Source organism: Triturus cristatus, chromosome 10 (genome assembly GCF_964204655.1).
Source record: "Triturus cristatus chromosome 10, aTriCri1.1, whole genome shotgun sequence".
Classification (NCBI taxonomy): domain Eukaryota; kingdom Metazoa; phylum Chordata; class Amphibia; order Caudata; family Salamandridae; genus Triturus; species Triturus cristatus.
Genome location: NC_140593.1, coordinates 97355695 through 97378761, shown reverse-complemented (window position 1 = coordinate 97378761; position 23067 = coordinate 97355695). Strand labels below are relative to the sequence as shown.

The 23067-nt window shown below is 49.1% G+C and overlaps 1 protein-coding gene across 4 annotated transcripts in view; it reads left to right on the top strand.

Annotated features, from left to right (window-relative positions):
• TOP2B (DNA topoisomerase II beta) overlaps positions 1 to 23067 on the top strand; it is a 497734-nt gene that overhangs the window by 452003 nt on the left and 22664 nt on the right. For all 4 annotated transcript variants that reach the window (XM_085630531.1, XM_085630530.1, XM_085630533.1 and 1 more), the window contains exon 35: positions 22011 to 22105. In XM_085630531.1, the coding sequence (XP_085486657.1) occupies positions 22011 to 22105 (95 nt within the window). The remainder of the gene's footprint in view (positions 1 to 22010; positions 22106 to 23067) is intronic.

The window sequence follows — 23067 nt, the reverse complement described above, 5'->3', positions numbered from 1 at the left end:
CGGAGGCAGATTATCACAGTTCCTACCTGTCTGGGAATCCATCACAACAGACAGGTGGGTGAAGCAAATTATCCATTCTGGTTACTGTCTAGAACTTACATCTACCCCACCCAACATACCACCCAAACACAGACCAATGTCAGAGGAACATACCATACTATTACAACAGGAGGTCTTAGCAATGCTACAAAAGCACGCTATAGAACCAGCTCCTCTGCGACAACAAGGGAAGGGAGTTTACTCTCTCTATTTCCTAATCCCCAAAAAAGACGGCTCCCTCAGGCCCATTCTCGACCTTCGTCCCCTCAATTAATATATACACTCCGATCATTTTCACATGATCACACTACAACAAGTACTACCACTACTACAGCAAGGCGACTTTCTCGCCACGCTAGATCTAAAAGATGCATATTTTCACATACCTATTCATCCCGCACACAGGAAATACCTCAGATTTGTAGTGCAGGGACAGCACTACCAATTCAAAGTCCTACCCTTCGGAGTAACAACAGCACCAAGGGTGTTCACTAAATGCTTAGCAGTAGTGGCAGCACATCTAAGGAGACAACATATTCATGTGTTTCCATATCTAGACGATTGGCTGATAAAAGCCAAATCACATCACCAATGCCTGCAGCACACAGTGACCACAATCCATCTATTACACAATCTGGGATTTTCCCTCAACTACCCAAAATCCCATCTACAACCCTCCCATATACAGCAGTATCTGGGAGCAACTATAGACTCCACAGTAGCAAAGGCTTACCCAGCTCCAGCCAGAATACAAAACATTCAAGCAATGATCCAAAAATTCCAACCTCAAACTCTTTTGACAGCAAGAGTGTTTATGCAACTCATAGGCATGATGGCATCTTGCATATTCATAGTCCCACATGCTCGGCTACAAATGCGTCCCATACAAGAATGCCTAGCAACACAATGGAACCAGGCTCAAGGGAAACTAAAGGACCTAGTGTTGGTAGACAGTCGTACCCATTGCTCTCTGCAGTGGTGGAACACACAAAACCTTTCAAAAGGACGACTGTTCCAAGAGCCAGTTCCACAAGTGGTGTTGACAACGGACGCATCACTCACAGGGTGGGGAGCCCATCTACTTCAACGTACAGTGCAAGGTCTATGGACACCGCACCAAAAAATACACCACATAAACTATCTACAATTACTGGCAATCTTTCAAGCAATGAAAGCTTTTCAAAAACACATAGCCAACAAGACTGTCCTAGTCCGGACGGACAATATGACAGCAATGTTCTATATACAGAAACAGGGGGACACACACTCTCTGCAGCGATCACAACTAGCGCAAAGTGTGAGAAAGTGGCTCTGTATATACTGTTCCCTAATAGGTACAGGGTGTACAGAGTCCACAGTCCCCCAGAGGCTGATAGAGGTCAAAGTTAGGTATGACCTTACTCTCAAAAGTGGTAGCTTGGTCGAGCAGTAAGGCAGTACCAGAGGACAGTGTAAAGCATTTATTGTACACACTCAATCAGCAAATGGTTTCACACACTCAATAACTGAACTCTAGGCCAATGATTTGTATATATAAAATATATGCTTGTTTTATTTTTAGAACCACAAGGGGGTAAAAATATACTTTCTCAGAATGAGAGGTTGAATATAAATACTTTTGTTTCAAGCAATAAATTTGTGTAAACAGTCACAGTTGGTTGCAATAAACAATCCTATTTCCTAAACATAACAATGCATTGAGCTCAATGGTAAATTCAGGTTATTTGTAATAAATTACTTTTCAGATTACTTTTGGGATTCCAGGTCTGGATCCTAGAACCAGCCTGGGGTCAGTATTCAGAATCAAGTGATGAAAGTCGACTTAATAACTGTAATGATTTTTAGATAATATTTAGCTATTTCAAAAGTTAGCACTTAGAAAATATTTCACAGAAAACATTCAATGGATCTCTATGGCAAGAAATTCAAATTGCAGGTAGAGTACTTTATCGTTACTTTAGTAATCCAGGACTGGGTGCCTAGACCCAGGACTGGGGTCCTTATCAAAAGCAGGTAAGTAATTTCGTTTGCAGAAATGGTACGATTTTAAAAGAATATTTCAAATTTGCAAAAGTAGACACTTAGAAGAAATTTCACAGAAAAGCAGACAATGGTTTCCTATGGGAGAAAAATGAGTTAGAAGTAAGTATAGTTGTGAACACTTTTCGGAGTCAGGGCTGGGCACCAAGATCCAGCACTGGGAGCTCACCTAGGAGCAGGTGAGTAAATTCGTTTTTGTCACTTGGCTGATTTTTGGTGAATTTTTGCAGTTTTGAAAAGTTCACACTTAGAAGATTTTTGAAGAAAAAGCCAGTCAATGTTACCCTATGAGGAAAATGAAGTTAGCGGTTTAAGGGTAAGTACTCGACTGGTAGTGTTGAAATTCCGGGCATGGACTCAGGGGTCCCCCAGTGTCAGGTAGGTACAGTTGGTTCACCCTCAGCGGTTTCAGGACGGCCGGGTGCAGAGAGAGTTGGGCCCAATGTTATCCTATGAGGGATAGGGGGGCCTCGGTTGGTGGCTGCTGTCTGGCAAGCCACGCGGCTGTGGGAGCTGGGCTCCTGGTCACTTACTCAGGGCAAGTGGGGAAGTAGGTTAGAGTAGAGAGGGCACTGCCAGGGCCACTCGGGCGGCTGGGTGCAGGGTGCTTTTGAGCCTTAGGGCGCTCAATGGAAATCAATGGGAATGTCCGGTTTGGAAAGAGGCTGCAGGCTCGGGGACGAGGATGTTTCAGGTGCCACCACCACTTCGAGAGGTAAGTTGGGTAGTTGTAGGTTAGGTGGGTACCCCGGGATTGGGCACAGGGGGTCGCAGGGCGCCGGGTGCAGGGGTGCAGGGGTGCCTTTTGACGTCGGGAATCTTACCCTCTGGTTGATCGCGGCTGGGGTGGCACTTGGTTCTGAGGCTGCAGGCTTCTTCCGGGATGTCGAGGGGGGTCCTTGGGTGCCGGACTCTGGGTCACAGTCGCCGTGGGGTCGTCCTCTGGGTCTTTGTCCACTCCGGCACTGGCCAGGCTTGGCTGGTGCAGAGTGTGTTGGGTCCGCGGTCCCGGGCTGGTGCCAGGGATAGCAAGTAGGTTTCTTGAGTAGAGCCTCTACTCGTGGGAGTCCCAGGGGCTTAGAGCTAAAGGGTAGCCAGGTCCTCCGGGGTTGGTGAGGTTGCTGGCCACGTGGGATGCCGCGCTGGTGCAGGTTCGAGAGTCGACAGGCCGGTAGGGCTGGGGCCAAAGCAGTTGGTGTCTTCTTCTCTTTTTAGCAGCTGCAGGGCAGGTCTTTGTTCTTCTTGCTCTTCTTGTCGTTTTTCTATCTGGAATCTGAGGAAGGAAGGTTCAGGGGGCCCCTAAATACTAGATTTAGGGGCGTTACAGGTAGGTGAAGGCCAGGGACCAATGGGTCCTTGTCCTGGGGTGGGTACACCCCCTATCCTGCCTCTCTCCTGTGGGAGGGGGGCAGTAGCCTAATCCTGATAGGGTAGGGCCTCCCATCTTCAAGATGGCGAGAGCCCGGAGATGTGCTTCACCTCGCCTCCCCCACCTGAGGGGTGGGGTGGGCAGGCTGGCACATCCCCTGTCCTTGTATGGGGTTTCCGGCCAAGCTTCCCGCCAGAGTGGGGGGTTGCAGTGGCCTGGGGAAACTCCAACTGGCGGCATGCCTTTGAAGCTTCCCTTTGCTCATCCTGGGGGAGGAGATTTCTCACCTCACCCAGGATGTGCATTGTTGCAGGCCCGGGAGAGCAGGGGCTCTCCCACCCAGGGGTCCAGCAACGTGTCTGCTGTGTGGCAGCCTGGGCAGCCTCAGAGCAGACGTGGATTGTAAGTTAGCTGTAAGGGGGCATCTTCTAAGATGCCCTCTGGGGTGCTTAGTACATTGAACCCACACTGATGCCAGTGTAGGATTTAATGTGCTGAGAAGTTTGATACCAAACTTCCCAGGCTTCAGTGTTGCCAATATGGTGCTGTGGAGCTCGTGTTTGACAAGCTCTCAGCACCATGTATTCTTAAATGACAGCACTGCACTTACAGTGCCCAGGAATGGACCCGGGTACTGTAGGGGCACAGGGCTCCTGCTCCTGTGCCCACACCATAGGCGTAATGCACCCAGCTAGAGGGGTGGCTGACATATGCCTTGGCAGTGTAGGTGATGGGCATGGTACACAGTGATGTGTGCCATGTCGACTCTTTGTTTTGTCCTGCACCCAGACACTCAGCCTGCAAGGGCAGTGTGTGTGTGTAAGGGTACAGGGCCTCTGAGGGTGGCACAATGAGTGCTGCAGCCCTTAGAGGCCTTCCCTGGTCACAAGGCCCTGGGTACCTAGGGTACCATTTACTAGGGGCTGACATGTGGCTAGGGTTTGCCAATTTGGAGTTTGTGTGGTTTAAGGAAGGAACATAGGCCCTGGGCACCTGATTGGCAGGAACCCAGGGTACACTCAATCGAAGTACATTCAGCAATTTAGCAAAAAGTGGGGGCATACCATGCAAGAAAGATGGCACTTTCTCACACAAAGTATATGGAGATGGGCCATTCCACAAAACATCCATCTTCTAGCAGAACATCTCCCAGGAGTAAACAACCAGATTGCAGACCTATTGAGCAGACACAGTCAACAGATCCACGAATGGGAAATTTACCCAGAAGTCCTACTCCCATTCTTTCAAACATGGGGACACCCAGACATAGATCTGTTCGCCACAAAGGAAAACGCAAAATGCCCATCCTTCGCCGCCAGGTTCCCACACCCGCAGTCAAAGGGCAATGCGATATGGATGAACTGGTCAGGCAGATTTGCATACGCTTTACCGCCAACCCCACTCATTCCATTAGTGGTACGCAAACTAAAGCAACAAACACTTACGATGATCCTAGTTGCTCCCACATGGGCACGACAACCATGGTACACAACACTCCTAGAACTCTCTGTAGTCCCTCATCAAAAACTACACCTCTCTCCAAAACAACTCACACAGAACCATGGAGAGATACAACACCCAGACCCCAATCAAATGAACCTAGCAATCTGGCTCCTGAAGTCTTAGAGTTCGGATACCTTAACCTGCCTCCTGATTGTATGAATATCATCAAAGAGGCAAGACGTCCCACTACCAGAGCCTGTTACGCAAACAGATGGAAAAGATTTGTTATTTACTGCCAAAATAATCAAATCAATCCACTTGACGCTTCTGTCCAAAACATAATTTGTTATCTACTACACTTACAAAGATGTAATCTAGCATATTCATCTATAAGATTACACCTAGCGGCTATTGCAGCATACCTCCAAAACCGACAACACGTGTCTCTTTTCCGAATACCACCCATTAAGGCATTTATGCAAGGGCTCAAAAGAGTAATCCCTCCAAGAGCTCCACCTTCCCCAGTCTGGAATCTTAACATAGTACTTACTAGACTTATGGTTCCACCCTTTGAGCCTCTACATTCTTGCGAATTACAGTTCCTAACAGGGAAGGTGGCATTTCCAATAGAAATCACTTCACTCAGAAGAGTAAGTGAATTGCAGGCACTGACAAGTCAAGAAACTTTCATGCAAATACATCAAAATAAGGTAGTTCTCAGAACAAACCCCAAATTCCTACCAAAGGTCATAACTAGTTTTCACATTAACCAATCAATTGAGTTACCTGTCTTTTTTCAAAAACCACAGTCAGTCAGTAGCTGAAAGAGCACTCCACACACTGGATGTCAGAAGGGCTCTACTCTACTACATAGACAGAACTAAACCATTTAGGAATACAAAACAATTGTTTGTGTCTTTCTGTCAACCTCATAATGGTAAACCTATTTCAAAGGCAGGGATAGCCAGATGGATAGTTAAGTGCATACAAATATGTTATCAAAAAGCTAAACGCACATTAACTATTCCCCCAAGAGCACATTCCACGCGCAAAATAGGGGCATCAATGGCTTTTCTAGGGAATATCCCCTTACATTTGTAAGGCAGCTACATGGTCTACCATACATACCTTCACTAAACACTATTGTGTTGATGTGCAAGCCAAACAACAAGCTTCTGTAGGTCAGGTTGTCCTTAAAACACTTTTCCAGACTACTGCAACTGCCACCGGTAACCACCACTAGAGGAGGAACTGCTATACAGTCTATGCAATAATGTGACTGCAGCAGCTCATATGCCTCGAACAGTAAATGCTACTTACCAGTATGCATCTGTTCTTGGCATGTAGAGCTGTTGCAGTCCAATGCCCACCCTCCTCCCTGGTGCCGAGCACAGTTGCAGTACTATCTTACTTAGATACATTTACATGGACACCTTTCTTTCTATTACTATCCTCCATCTTGCCACAATGGCAAAAAAACAATCTGACGATGGAGGTGCTGTCCATGCGCACTGTAGTCCAGGGGAGGAGTCACCTATCTCGTGAGACCTCGAAGACTCTTCCAAGACAACAACGTGCAACATCCGGACCCAACACTAGGCGGCGATCTAATGCAATAATGTGACTGCAGCAGCTCTACATGCCAAGAACAGATGCATACTGGTAAGTAGCATTTACCTTCACATCACTCTTCTGCAATTGCGGGCGATAACTTTGGCTCTCAAGAACCTTCCTCCCTTCCCTTGGCAGCCAGTCGGTTCAAGTCTTAATAGACAACACTACCGCGATGTGGTATATCAGCAAACAGGGAGTTGTATGGTTGTTACTTCTCTGCGGAGAGGCTCTGCGACTCTGGTCCTGGGCTCCGGACCAACAGATTTGCGTAGTCGCAAACCATCTGACCAGAGCGTTGGGGGGGGGGGGGGGGGACGTGTTTCAGTTAGATTGGGGCTCACAGCTTCTTTACGCATTTCCCCCCTCATACCCTTGATTGCTCGAGTTCTGCAGAAGATTTGCTAAGACCAGGCCCAAATCATATTGATTGCCCTGGGTTGGCTGTGTGGGGTGTGGCACACTGTCTTTACCTCTTATTGTACCCTCCACTCCGTCTCGCAATCACAGGGTTAAGTGCTACACCCTCACCTCCAGAGCTTGCACCTTCATGCCTGGAGATTGAACGGGGCAACCTGATTTTCTCTCTCTCTCTCCCACCGGATGTGGTGGATGTTATTTTATCGGCCAGAACACACTCCACCAAATCGGTCTATGCTGGTAGGTGGGCTAAATTTGAGAAATGGTGTGGAGATAAATCAATTGATCCCTGGAATGCCCATTTATCTGATGTTCTCAGTTTTTCTCTTTCCCTGGTGCAACAGGGTTGCACAGTGGCAACTGTTAAGGGCTACTTATCCGCCTTGTCGACTTTGCTTTGTTTGCTAGATCAACCCTCACTGTTTAAATCTCCTATAGTTATGAGATTCATCAAGGGTCTCACTAATAGGTTTCATCCCATCCCTTTATTATGCCTCAGTGGGATTTGAATTTAGCTCCTATGTTTTTGATGGGTTCGCCCTTTGAACCCTTGCATAGTTGCCCTTTAAGGTTTCTCACATTTAAAACTATATTTTGAGTGGCGATCACAGCAACTAGGAGGATGAGTGAATTGCAGGCTTAGTTCCAAGCCTCGTTTTATATCTTTCCGTGCGGATAAGATGGTTTTTAGGACCAGAGCTGCTTGCCTGCCTGAGGTGGTCAATCCATTCCACTTGGGTCAGTCAATTACCTTTCGTACTTTCTACCCTCACAAATCATCCTTCTAAGGAGGAGGAGAGCCTTTGTTTGGACCCGATGAGGGCAGTGAGCTACTTGGATAGAACCAAGGACTTCTGGCTGGATCAGCCATTCATCTGATATGTGGGCAAGATGAAGGGCAAGGCTGTCCACAAAATAATTTTGTCCAGGTGGATAATCTTGTGCATCAAGATTTGCTACACCATGACCAAGAAGGAGCCTTCTGAAGGTATTCAAGCTCATTCTACCAGATCTAAATCTTCTTCGGCTAGCGTTGTCCCTATGGTTGACATCTGCAAAGCGGCAAATTGGGACTCCCTCCACACTTTTGCAAAGCATTACTGCTTGGATTCGGAAGTGAGGAGGGACGACAGTGAGAAGCTGGGTGTTGCAGTAACACCCCCACTTTTTGCCAGACTACTGATGCACTTTGACTTGATGTGCCCTCCGTCCCTGCGCGTCAGTTTCCCAGGGCCTGTGTTCTTTCCCCAAAACTAACAAACTCAGTTGGCATCTCTGGCCACAGGTCAGCCCCTGGTAAATGGTACCACATGTACCCAGGGCACTGTTGCCAGGGAAGGCCTCTAAGAGCTGCAGCACTTATTGTGCCACCTTTAGTGGCCCTGCACCTTCACACACACACACTGCCATTGCAGACTGTGTGTCTTGGTGCAGAACAAAGTGAAGAGTCGACATGGCACACATCACTGGGTGCCATGCCTACAACCCACTTGTGAGAAAGTGCCATCTTTCTTGCATGGTATGCCCCCACTTTTTGCTAAATTGCTGAATGTACTTTGATTGAGTGTACCCTGGGTTCCTGCCAATCAGGTGCCCAGGGCCTATGTTCTTTCCATAAACCACACAAACTCCAAATTGGCAAACCCTAGCCACATGTCAGCCCCTGGTAAATGGTTCCCTAGGTACCCAGGGCCTTGTGGCCAGGGAAGGCCTCTAAGGGCTGCAGCACTCATTGTGCCATCCTCAGAGGCCCTGTACCCTTACACACACACACTGCCTTGCAGGCTGAGTGTCTGGGTGCAGGACAAAACAAAGAGTCGACATGGCACACATCTCTGTGTGCCATGCCCATCACCTACACTGCCAAGGCATATGTCAGTCACCCCTCTGGCTGGGTGCCTTACGCCTATGGTGTGGGCACAGGAGCAGGAGCCCTGTGCCCCTACAGTACCCGGGTCCATTCCTGGGCACTGTAAGTGCAGTGCTGCCATTTAAGAGTACATGGTGCTGAGAGCTCGTCAAACACGAGCTCCACAGCACCATAATGGCAACATTAAAGACTGGGAAGTTTGGTATCAAACTTCTCAGCACATTAAACCCACACTGATGCCAGTGTGGGATTTAATGTACTAAGCACCCCAGAGGGCATCTTAGAGATGCCCCCTCACAGCTAACCTACAATCCACGTCTGCTCTGAGGCTGCCCAGGCTGCCACACAGCAGACACGTTGCTGGACCCCTGGGTGGGAGAGCCCCTGCTCTCCCGGGCCTGCAACAATGCACATCCTGGGTGAGGTGAGAAATCTCCTCCCCCAGGATGAGCAAAGGGAAGCTTCAAAGGCATACCGCCATTTGGAGTTTCCCCAGGCCACTGCAACCCCCCACTCTGGTGGGAAGCTTGTCCGGAAACCCCATACAAGGACAGGGGATGTGCCAGCCTGCCCACCCCACCCCTCAGGTGGGGGAGGCGAGGTGAAACACATCTCCGGGCTCTCGCCGTCTTGAAGATGGGAGGCCTTACCCTATCAGGATTAGGCTACTGCCCCCCTCCCACAGGAGAGAGGCAGGATAGGGGGTGTACCCACCCCAGGACAGGGACCCATTGGTCCCTGGCCTTCACCTACCTGTAACGCCCCTAAATTTAGTATTTAGAGGCACCCTGAACCTTCCTCCCGTAGATTCCAGATAGAAAATTACAAGAAGAGCAAGATGAACAAAGACCTGCCCTGCAGCTGCTAAAAAGAGAAGAAGACACCAACTGCTTAGGCCCCAGCCCTACCGGCCTGTCGACTCTCGAACCTGCACCAGCGCGGCATCTCTCGTGGCCAGCAACCTCACCAACCCCGGAGGACCTGGCTACCTTTTGGCTCTAAGCCCCTGGGACTCCCATGAGTAGAGGCTCTACTCAAGAAACCTATTTTTAACCCCTGGCAGCAGCCCGGAACCGCGGACCCAACACACTCTGCACCAGCCAAGCCTGGCCAGTGCCGGAGTGGACAAAGACCCTGAGGACGACCCCACGGCGACTGTGACCCCGAGTCCGGCACCCAAGGACCCCCCTCGACATCCCGGAGGAAGCCTGCAGCCTCAGAACCAAGTGCCACCCCAACCGCGATCAACCAGAGGGTAAGATTCCCGACGTCAAAAGGCACCCCTGCACCCGGCGCCCTGCGGCCCCCTGTGCCCAATCCCGGGGTACCCACCTAACCTACAACTACCCAACTTACCTCTCGAAGTGGTGGTGGCACCTGAAACATCCTCGTCCCCGAGCCTGCAGCCTTTTTCCAAACCGGAACATTCCCATTGATTTCCATTGAGCGCCCGAAGGCTCAAAAGCACCCTGCACCCAGCCGCCCGAGTGGCCCTGGCAGTGCCCTCTCTACACTAACCTACTTCCCCACTTGCCCTGAGTAAGTGACCAGGAGCCCAGCTCCCACAGCCGCGTGGCTTGCCAGACAGCAGCCACCAACCAAGGCCCCCCTATCCCTCCTAGGATAACATTGGACCTAACTCTCTCTGCACCCGGCCGTCCTGAAACCGCTGAGGGTGAACCAACTGTACCTACCTAACACTGGGGGACCCCTGAGTCCATGCCCGGAATTTCAACTCTGCCAGTCGAGTACTTACCCTTAAACCGCTAACTTCATTTTCCTCATAGGGTAACATTGACTGGCTTTTTCTTCAAAAATCTTCTAAGTGTGAACTTTTCAAAACTGCAAAAATTCACCAAAAATCAGCCAAGTGACAAAAACGAATTTACTCACCTGCTCCTAGGTGAGCTCCCAGTGCTGGATCTTGGTGCCCAGCCCTGACCCTGAAAAGTGTTCACAACTATACTTACCTCTAACTCATTTTTCTCCCTTAGGAAACCATTGTCTGCTTTTCTGTGAAATTTCTTCCAAGTGTCTATTTTTGCAAATTTGAAATATTCTTTTAAAATCGTACCATTTCTGCAAACGAAATTACTTACCTGCTTTTGATAAGGACCCCAGTCCTGGGTCTAGGTACCCAGTCCTGGATTACTAAAGTAACGATAAAGTACTCTTCCTGCAATTTGAATTTCTTGCCATAGAGATCCATTGAATGTTTTCTTTGAAATATTTTCTAAGTGCTAACTTTTGAAATAGCTAAATATTATTTAAAAATCATTACAGTTATTAAGTCGACTTTCATCACTTGATTCTGAATACTGATCCCAGGCTGGTTCTAGGAGCCAGACCTGGAATTCCAAAAGTAATCTGAAAAGTAATTTATTACAAATAACCTGAATTTACCATTGAGCTCAATGCATTGTTATGTTTAGGAAATAGGATTGTTTATTGCAACCAACTGTGACTGTTTACACAAATTTATTGCTTAAGACAAAAGTATTTATATTCAACCTCTCATTCTGAGAAAGTATATTTTTATCCCCTTTGTGGTTCTAAAAATAAAACAAGCATATATTTTATATATATAAACCATTGGCCTAGAGTTCAGTTATTGAGTGTGTGAAACCATTTGCTGACTGAGTGTGTACAATAAATGCTTTACACTGTCCTCCGATACTGCCTTACTGCTCGACCAAGCTACCACTTTTGAGAGTAAGGTCATACCTAACTTTGACCTCTATCAGCCTCTGGGGGACTGTCGACTCTGTACACCCTGTACCTAATAGGGAACAGTATATACAGAGCCACTTTCTCACACCACTGCCCTGGCATAGATCAGTCATCCCTCTAGCTGGGTGTACTATACCAGTGGTGAGGTTACAGGTGCATGAGCCCTGTACCCCTACAGTGTCTAAGTCCATTCTTAGACATTGTAAGTGCAGTGCTGCCATTAAGAGTATATGGTGCTGGGAGTTTGTCATTACGAACTGCACAGCACCATAATTGCTACACTGAAAAACTGAGAAGTTTGGTATCAAACTTCTCAGCACAATAAACCTGTTCGAGGCATGTGGGCTGCTGAATTCATATCTGTGCATAGATCGCCGCCTAGTGTTGGGTCCGGATGATTGCACATTGTTGTCCTGGAAGAGTCTTCGAAGTATCACGAGATAGGTGGGTCCTCCCCTGGACTACAGTGCGCATGGGCATCCTCTCCATCCTTGGATTGTTTTTTTCCGCCATTGGGTTCGGATGTGCTTATCTTAGCTCAAGTTCGGAAACTTTAGTTTAAGGCCAAAAAGATCTCGTCGGTATTGTTCACGTTCGGTATCGACCAGTTTATATTGTGTTTTAGTACCTTCTTCACGCTTTTCGTATCCGCTTCGGTCCGAACATCGTTCTCCGATCGACGATGTAATCGAGGACTCCCTTCAAGAGATGTCCTTTATGCCATGCGAAATACCCACACGTCGATGTCCATCCGGTGTGCAAAAAATGTCTCTCACCGGATCATGATGAGTCGAAATGTATGGTCTGCGCCCGGTTCCGCTCGAAGAAGACTCTGCGGAATCGACGGGCAGCGAGATTGGAGGCACAGCAATCGGCGCCTGCCCCGGCCAACATCTTCAGCACCGAGGACGAAGAAGCAGAGAGCGTAGAAGACATAGACTCCAGCCACGCTTCCGAACATGACTCCCGATCGGAAGACGATGATGAGGTGATCTTTGAGGACGAAGACGTCGTCGAAGAGGTAGGAGACTACAATGAGGCCCTTGCGGCCGAGGAAGATAGCTCCAGCGAAGAGCTAGGCCAACCCGTCGATACGGAGGCCGAGAGACAACGTCGTCATAAGGCTCAGGTCGAGGGATCGCCTGCGGGCCTTACCCAAGATCAGTCACACGGTTCTTCGGCCCCGCCTCAAGGCCCGGCCTCGAACATTTCACAGGAGCCATTAATATCGAAGACGACTGGATTTCCTTCAGTGAAACCGAAACCGTCCGTCGCACCGGTTACATCGAAACCGAAAGTGAACCAGGTTGCGATCGGATCGAAGGCCTCGAAGCCCTCCACTCCTTCGACGCCGGCACAGGTCATCGGCACCGAACACACCAAAAGAGATTTCGGTGCCGAGCTCACTGCGACGGGTCCCGGCGCCGAGCCAAGGAAGAAGGCCCTCGGTCCCCACAAGGCGCCTCGGCCTATGGCACCGAAGATTACGGCCCAACACACCAAGGTCAAGGTGGTCGATCCGTCTGCGTCGACATCGAAGGGTGCGGCGCCTGCCAAATCATCGGCTCCGACGAGCGTCGATACCTACCTTCGGGTCGACGACCCAAAGACTGGAAATAAGTCGGATACCGCTTCGACGCCTGCCTCCAAGGTGCCTATCGGTTCCAAAGCGCCATCTGCGTTCACCTTGCAACAGGTCTCAGCGTCGTTGCAACGCATCAGGGACCGGGCAACCCTCCAACCTACGTCGGGTCCCGAAACGCACAAGGCCGCAAAATCACACTCGGCGCCGGCGCACATCACGTTTGGATTGCCGCCGCCCAAGGCACCGAAAATGTTTGGAATTCGGACATGTGTCCACCAAAACAGTCACTATCCACTGGACAACTCGATATCGAGCCTTCACAGGCACACTTTATCGACGCCGACACTGGTAGGCTGATGCTCCGCAAGCGGAAAATCACACCAGAGAAGGGTTTGGACTCATACAAGATTCCTTTGAAACAAAAACTGCCGGCAGGTTCCGCACCAGTGCTTCATGAAACCTTTCAACCCTTCCTTCAAGACCCACCGTCCTTTTCTCCTACGCATTCAGAGGCAGACGCCAGAGAGGACTATATAGGGGATGATACCACCTACCCTGTGGATATCGATCCTGATGATCTCATGCAAGACCCAGATCAGGCATGGGATGACCCCACCGACCAGGGTAACGCACCAGATACTCCTGACACGCAGCTTTATAACATAAAGACATCTCCCACAGAGGACACTGCTGCCTTTAATGCCCTCATAGAACGGGCTGCTGCCAATCATGGAGTGGAACTCCATTTTGACACTGTAGAGGAAGATTTCTTAGTGGACACATTCGCCTCCTCTGAGAAAACCGTCAAAACTCTGCCAATGTTGAAGGGAGTTGTAAAACCTGCAAAATACATTTTTAAAGAAGCAACCAGGGCACGGGTGTTGAACCCCAGAATCGAAAAAAAATACAAGCCTGCACCCGGAGACCCTATGTACATTAAGGGTCAGTTACCACTAGACTCCATGGTTGTTGCTAATGCTCGCAAACGCGCACATTCACAAACAACGGGTGATGCTCCTCCCCCCGACAAGGAGTCCAAAGTGCTGGAGACATCAGGCAAAAGGATAGCAGCGCAAGCGGCAAACATCTGGCGCATTTCCAACGCCCAGGCACTCCTGGCCCGTTATGATGGGTCACACTACGACACACTAGAATCACTGCTACAACACTTGCCAGATGAATACAAAGAGGCAGCGGAGCTCCTTATCAGAGAGGGACAACTCCTTACAAATGCGTCCATCAAATGCGCACTGGATGCAGCCGACACTGCAGCAAGGGCGATCAACACAAGCGTCATGTTGAGGAGGCACGCATGGTTAAGAATCTCAGGCTTCAAGCCTGAAATTCAGAACAATATCTTAAATCAACCGGTCAACCCAGACTTTTGATTTGGCCCCGAGGTTGACACTACCCTCGAAAAAATTAAAATAGACACTGAAACTGCAAAATCAATGGGGGCTCTGCAGTCGCAGCAGTTTCGGAGTGGCTCCTTTCGTCGCCCCGGGAATAGAGGAGCAGCTAGAGGTCAGGGGTCCCAGCAGCAGTACAATAAAGGGGGTACGCAAAGCAACTATGATAAAAACAATAGAGGTGGATATCGTGGATCCAGCACCAAGGGCAGAGGACGTGGGTACGGCAACACCAGGTCCTCCCCCAAAAACAAACAGTGACGCCTTCTCCCTGCCCCCGACCACATAACACCTGTCGGGGGGAGACTCCAACAGTTCCTGTCAGTCTGGAAATCCATCACCACAGACAGGTGGGTCAGGGACATTATCCAGTACGGTTACTGTCTAGAATTAACGTCCACTCCACCCAACATACCGCCAAAGCACCGTCCTATGTCCGTAGAGCACTTGGCATTATTGCAGCAGGAGGTACTAAGTATGCTGCAAAAAGGTGCAATAGAAATCGTGCCCGTAAACCAACAAGGGACAGGGGTGTACTCTCTGTACTTCTTAATCCCAAAAAAGGACGGGTCTCTCAGACCTATACTAGACCTGAGACCCCTCAACCACTACATTCTATCAGAGCATTTCCATATGCTCACCCTACAGCAGGTTCTACCGTTACTCAGTTAGGGAGACTTCCTAGCCACACTGGATTTGAAAGATGCGTATTTCCACATACCCATACACCCATCGCACAGAAAATATCTCAGGTTCACTATTCAGGATCACCACTATCAGTTCAAAGTTCTCCCCTTCGGAGTAACAACGGCACCCAGGGTCTTTACCAAGTGCCTAGCGACAGTGGCTGCACATCTACGGAGACAGCACATTCACGTCTTCCCTTACCTGGACGACTGGCTTCTTCAGGCAAAGTCAGCCCAGCAATGTGCCAGCCACATGTCCCTCACCATACACCTTCACAGTCTAGGATTCTCACTAAATTACCCAAAATCACATCTTCAACCCGCACACATACGACAGTACCTGGGCGCGACCATAAACACTCTGACAGCCACAGCTCAGCCAAATTTAGTGAGGATCAACAGCATGCAACTGCTGATCACAAAGTTCAAACCTCAACACTCCCTTCCAGCGCGAGTGTTCATGCAGTTGATAGGCATGATGGCCTCCTGCATTTTCATAGTCCCGCACGCGAGACTACATATGCGCCCGCTTCAGGAGTGCTTGGCACGTCAATGGAATCAGGATCAAGGACAATTAACAGACCTAGTGTTGGTGAGCGGTCGGGCATACAACTCTCTGCATTGGTGGAATCCACAAAACCTTTGCAAGGGCCGACCGTTCCAAGAGCCTGTTCCGCAAATAATACTGACGGCGGACGCCTCTCTCCAGGGATGGGGAGCTCATGTACTCAATTACACAGTGCAGGGACTATGGACAACACAGCAAAAGAAGATGCACATCAACCTTCTGGAACTGATGGCAATCTTCCTAGCCATTAAGGCTTTCAAAGTACACTTATGCAACAAGTCGTGTTGATCCGGACGGACAACATGACTGCCATGTACTACATACAGAAGCAGGGAGGAACACACTCTCCACAGTTGTCTCATCTGGCTCAGAGCATGTGGAAGTGGGCCATTGAGAGGAACATATTCCTCATGGCGGAACACCTCCCGGGCAAGGACAACCAGATGGCGGATCTGCTCAGCAGACACAGCCACCAGATGCACGAGTGGGAGCTACATCCGTCAGTACTCCAGCCGTACTTTCAACAGTGGGGTCATCCAGAGATAGACCTATTCGCCACAAACGAAAACGCAAAATGCCAAAGCTTTGCCGCCAGGTTCCCACATCCGCAGTCACAGGGCAATGCAATATGGATGAACTGGTCCGGCAGATTTGCGAACGCTTTTCCCCCAGCGCCATTAATACCGCTAGTGGCACGCAAACTGCGACAACACTCACTGACACTCATCCTAGTTGCTCCAACATGGGCACGCCAACCATGGTACACCACCTTTCTAGAACTTTCCGTGGTGCCGCATCAAAGGCTGCGGATCACACCCGCAATTTTAACGCAGAACCATGGCGAAATTCAGCACCCAGATCCGCAACAGCTGAACCTGGCAATCTGGCTCCTGAAGTCTTAGAGTTTGGCTACCTAAACCTGCCACCTGAATGTATGGATATCATCAAGGAGGCCAGAAGACCCACAACCAGAGCTTGCTATGCGGCTAAATGGAAAAGGTTTGTCATTTACTGCAACAACAATGACATTAACCCGCTGGACGCATCCATTCAAAACCTCATCTGTTACCTCTTACACTTATACCGATGCAATCTGGCATACAACTCCATACGTATACATTTAACCGCGATAGCAGCCTATCTTCAAAACAGGCAGCACCTCTCTTTATTCAGAGTGCCTGCCATCAAAGCCTTTTTAGAGGGACTGAAACGAGTAATTCCCCCGAGACACCCACCAGCACCAGTGTGGAACCTCAATGTGGTCCTCACCAGATTAATGGGTCCACCTTTTGAACCTCTCCATTCATGTGAGATTCAATTCCTCACCTGGAAAGTAGCTTTCTTAGTGGCAATCACTTCGTTAAGAAGAGTTAGTGAACTCCAGGCACTAACCATTCAAGAGCCATTCATACAGGTTCACGCAAACGGAGTTGTACTACGTACCAACCCCAAATTCATGCCTAAAGTGATATCGCAGTTCCACATGAATCAGACTATTGAACTGCCTGTTTTCTTTTCAAGTCCACAAAATGTCGCAGAGAGAATGCTCCATACACTAGATGTAAAGAGGGCCCTCATGTACTATATAGACAGAACAAAGTATTTTAGGAAAACAAAATAACTTTTCGTTGCCTTTTCTCCACAACACAAGGGCAACGCCATTTCCAAAGCAGGGATAGCCAGATGGATCGTTAAATGTATTCAAATTTGCTATCAAAAAGCTAAACGCACATTAACGATTCCCCCACGAGCCCACTCAACACGAAAGTTAGGGGCGTCCATGGCTTTCCTAGGAAACATTCCTTTGCAGGAAATATGTAGAGCAGCCACATGGTCCACTATACATACATTTACCAAACACTACTCTGTAGATGTACACTCAAAACAGAAGGCAGCTGTGGGACAGGCTGTTCTCAAAACTCTTTTTCAGACTGCTGCAGCTGGCACGGGCAGCCGCCGCTAATGGAGAGACTGCTATATAATCTATGCACAGATATGAATTCAGCAGCCCACATGCCTCGAACTGAATATGCTACTTACCAGTATGCATCTGTTCTTGGCATGTAGGGCTGCTGACATTCATATCGCCCACCCTCCTCCCCGGCGCCTGTAGCGGCTGCAGCACTCAGAATTACTGTATAGCATGGTCATCACTTACTGTATAGCATGGTCATCACTTACTGTATCTACTCCATCACTGCCACAATGGCGAAAAACAATCTAAGGATGGAGAGGATGCCCATGCGCACTGTAGTCCAGGGGAGGAGCCACCTATCTCGTGATACTTCGAAGACTCTTCCAGGACAACAATGTGCAATCATCCGGACCCAACACTAGGCGGCGATCTATGCACAGATATGAATGTCAGCAGCCCTACATGCCAAGAACAGATGCATACTGGTAAGTAGCATATTCAACACTGATGCCAGTGTGAGATTTAATGAAAAACGCACACAGAGGGTATCTTGGAGCTGCTCCCTGAAAAATGACCTACCACTAGTGTCCAGGCTGATTCGCTGCTTTTTAGCTGCCACCACCAGACATGTTTCTGGACCCCTGGGTCGAGAACCTGCTGGACTCTGGGCCTGAAACAATTAACATCCTCTGACGTGGTGCCAAGCATCCAGCCTCAGGATGAGCAGGGTCCACGAAGGGGAAGCTTCAAAGGCTTGTCACCTTTGTGAGCTTCCCCAGGCCACTTGCTGCTCTCAGCAACTGGTCCCCACTGGTTCTGACCCCCACTTTGGGCGGGAGAACCGGCGGGAAAAACAAGTGAGGAAGAGGTGTGCCCACGTCTGCCAACTCAACCTTTCAGGTGGGGAAGATGAGAGGAGGCACAACTCTGTACCTGCCATCTTGCAGATGGGGGACCCAGCTAACTGGGGACAGGCTTATGCCCCCCCCCCCCCCCCCACTGGAGGGTGGCATAATAGGGTTGTACCCACCCCAGGGAAGGTACCCATTGGTCCCAACTTTTTTTACCTACCTGTAAAGCCCCTAAATATATTATTTAGGGGCACCCCTGAGCCTTGTTTCCTCAGACAAGAACCTGCAAGAAGAAAAGAAGGACCGAACAGCCGTGCCAAAGCTAACAAGAAGAGGAAGCCCACTGACTTGGCGCCAGCCCTACCGGCCTATCCCCACCTCGAACCTGCTCCAGCGAAATCCCTATGTTCTGCAGCCAGCAACCTCAAGAAACCCGGAGGACCTGCCTGCCTTCAATCCCAAAGACTATGTCTCCAGTGAACACCAAATTTGTTGAAACAGACTCTAGTTCCGTAAGGATCCGCGGGTGTGCACCCGACGCCCACCGCCCGATTTTGAATAGCCCAACACCAGGAGGAGGTCCCGACGGCGATCCTGATCTGAGATCTGGTATCTCTGACCTGCCTCGACACTCCAAATGATGCCTGCAGTCTGTTTCTAGGGGACCCCTGGAGGACCGCGACCGGAGCTGGTAAGAAAACCCTATGTCTAAAGACACCCCTGCACCCGACTCCCCCGGCCTTGGGTGGCCCAACCGACTGTGTGCCAGCATCCCCAGGCATCCCAACTTACCTCTCCAACTGGTGGTCACCTACAGACGGTCTTTGTCCCCCAAGCCTGCAGTCTTTGTTGCAACTGGAGAATCCACTTTGAAAACAACCGGGCACCCAACGCCAAAACAGCACCCTGCACTCAGCTGCCCTTACGCCGCTGGGTGTGGGCACTTTCGTTGCTAACTCAGATCCCCCTTTGCCCTGAGCCTAACACCAGGAGCATTACTCCCACAACCCTGTGACCTGCTCGTGAGCAGCCACCAACCGTAGGCCCCCTACCGCCCTTTGGATAACATTGGGCCTCAGCACTCTGCACCTGACCGCCCTAGTGCCGCTGAGGGTGCTTTGAGAGTGTAATAAGACTGTATCCTCGACCCTTGGGGAACCCTGGTTCTAACCCTAGAATGCCAACTCCCACAAACGTGTACTTGGCTTCAAACTGATATCTCAGTTTCCTTCCATAGGACTGCATTGACTGCCTTTCTTAAGTGTGGAGCTGGTTTTGTATGCTTGACTTACCTTTTCTCTAGGAAATATCACACTGAGTAGAAAAAGTAATCCATTTAGTAATCTGTAAAGTAATCTAACAGTAATTTCTAGTGTATTCAAAGCATTTACATACCTGTAAAAAAGTCATTTTCAATTCAGCTTGCTTGCATTGTTCAACCTGCCTTGAAAATTACCATTAACACTTACCTGTGCCAGGCTTGCTTGGGTCTAGAAATAAATAACTAAATAATATTTTTATACAAATCAAATTGGTCGGAGTTCAGTCTTTGAGTTTGTGAAATCATTTGCTGATTGAGTGTTTACAACAACTGCTGAACACTGCCCTCTGATTAAGCCTTACTGCTCTCCCACACTACCACAAATAGAGAGTAAAGTGCTATCTACTTTTACCTATTCCTACCTTTGGGGTTCCACTGGACTCTGTGCACACTATACCTCATTTTGGTATAGTATATACAGAGCCAGATTCCTACAAGTGGGCCTGTAAAATGAGCTAGTCAGGGGGCGTGTTCCTTCCCTAAGGTGGGCTACCTGATGTGAACATGAAATTTAGAATTCCACCATCTTGGTTTTGGTGTAATTAGGCTCACTGGGTCAGTATTGTGCCCACCCCCCAAAGGAAGTGGTCATATAGGGGGTGTAGTCGTCCTAAAGATAAGTAGCCCATTGGCTGCTACCTGTCACTCCCCTTAACACCCCTAAATTGAGTAATTTGGAGCATTCCTGAAGCCAGAAACTTAGATTGCAATGGATCCAGAAGAAGAGGACACAAAAGAGCTGCGAGTCAATGAGGACTGAAGACTGCTGTGGACGGTTGGCGCCAAGCCCTGCCTGCCTGCACCAGTCTCGACAATCATGACCAAGTGACTCATCCTACAGCTGAGCAGCTGCCAGCCCTGTGCAAATTGCCAGCAATCTCCCTTGCAGTCAAGGAGCTACTCCCCTGGAGTCCGCAGGCACCGAAGAAGCAGTGTCCGGTTTATCGAGTTGCCGCTTCCTGCCCAGCCCGACTGAGCAGCCCCCCAGGAAAAGGGATCTGTGGTCCTGAAGGCCAGATCTCTTCCCCCACTGAGAGGACACTAGGACCTGCACATCACCAGTACCCGGGGTACCAGACCCCTTGCAGCAACAATGGCCTGTTTAAGTCCAATCGGGACTGTAACAGCACTGAGACCGAGCAGCCGTTGAAGGGTATCCGCACCACAGAGATCCACTTCCAGAGTGGCCCATCTGTCTTGATTTCTGCACCCTCAGCCAGCAAGACCGACAACCGCAAGGACCTAGGACGAACATAGCCAAGCTGACATATCCCCTCTGCACCCAAGCGCCCGGGTGCCGACGAACCAGCTGTGCCCTTTTGTTCCCAGGCTTTTGTGACCCGAGTGCCCCCCCCCCCCCATCCCCAAGTCACACCCTGCAACCTGTTTGTTTGTGCCCCCCCACCCCCCCATTTTCACCAGCGTAGCGCTCAAAACTACGTACCTGACCAGCACCTCTGCACCTGGACACCCAAGGCCAGGTATCAAGTAACTGTTGTGGTACTTTGGACCCTGGCCCCCTATGACCCCAAGTCCCGAAGGAGACCCCAGAAACAGACCATAAAACTCTGTATGCAACATATGCCCTTTATCCCCTGTGGGAAAGCATTGCTGTGTAAAGACGCATTAAAGTGAACATTTTACTCGCCTGTAAAAAATTCTTTAAAATACTTACTCTGTAACAAAGTTTGTAGTATCGAAATTTGTATAAAAATACTACTTATTTTTTTATAAATTGGTCTCAGATTTATTCTCTTGTCTCATTTATTCCCTCTGAGTACAACAATTGCTTAGCACTACCTTCTCGCCCACGCCACCACAAAAGAGCATTGAGTGTTTTAATTTTTGCCTCTGTAAACCAATCAGGGTTGCCTGCACTTTTACACGGTATACCTAGATTTAGTCCACTATATAAAGAGCCAGCTTGTCACAGTAATTGTTTTTTACTTTGGAATTGGCATGGTACGAGAAAATATTAGCCTATCTGTTTATCCGCCTCTTATAAAATAGTGATAAACTGACTCACTTCCAATTTAGTCCCGCGTTCTACTTTTGTTAGCCTTTCGAAGACTGTGTACTCATGGACACTAGGTGTTTGTATTCCTTCCTGTTCTTGTATTGTATTCACTCTTACGTTTATTTGTCTCTCTCAGGAAAAGGGAAGGCGAGGAAAAGGAAAACATCTGGGTCAGAAAATGAAGGAGAATACAATCCTGGAAAAAAGCGGACGAAGTCCATGTCCAGCAAGGCAAGTCTAAAGCAGTTTGTTGCATTTTCATTTTTATCACACACTACAAGCAGGGTCACCTCTAATCTGCTGTGTGGAGTCAAGGTGTAATATAAGCTTGTTAGATACTGTGGTAGACCTGTCATGGGAAGGAGAAGTGCATATGGGTTAACACAGAATGGCAAGAAAGGAGACCAGGGTAGGCAAGTGAATTTCAGAATTCTCAGTTAAGCACTCTAGCAACAATTCCTAAAGTACAATTTCAAAGATGACCAGGCTCTGCCCATAAATCTGAGTTTATTGGCTTCAGACAGTAGCACTGCGACGGCTTTGGCTTGGATCCAGCTCACAGAAGCCTGCCCTCTTCCCTGTGATTCCTTGAAAGTGTTGGGTGCTTTGTCTTTGCGTTGTTCTTTGCTTTGCCTTACTCTATCGTTAACTGCTTGTAGCTTCTCTCACAGTGCTTTGACTCCTATTGTAGGACCTGCACACAGAGAGCGCCTCCCCTATGTTCACCATCTTTCTTCTCATGTGAGCCGCCTTGGCTGGCTGCTAGTGGAGGGCGGTGCACTCCATCTACTCATCTCCCACCCTGGCACACTCCCCGGAGGCATGGATAACTGGGCTCTGCCTATGAATTGGGGTATACTACTGTGCTCCTCACCCTAATGAGCTATCCAGTTTGATCGTCACTCCAAGGCATCCAGTTAAAGGGCATAGGGTTTAAGGGCGCGTCTGTCCACTTAGTCCCATTCATCCTTTCAGCATCCTCTTTTAACATCGCCGTTCATCCTTACTTTTTCTGTCACATAAACAGATTGCTTCATCATCTGATTTACGCCCCTATCCCTGCTTCCTTAACTTCATTGCACCAGTTAGTTTTGACATCACTGCAGCTGGGTAAATCTGACAAACCCATGCACGTTTTGCCTGTTGATCCCACATGTTGCTCCTCTACCACACATGTGTAGAATTCTTAGGCT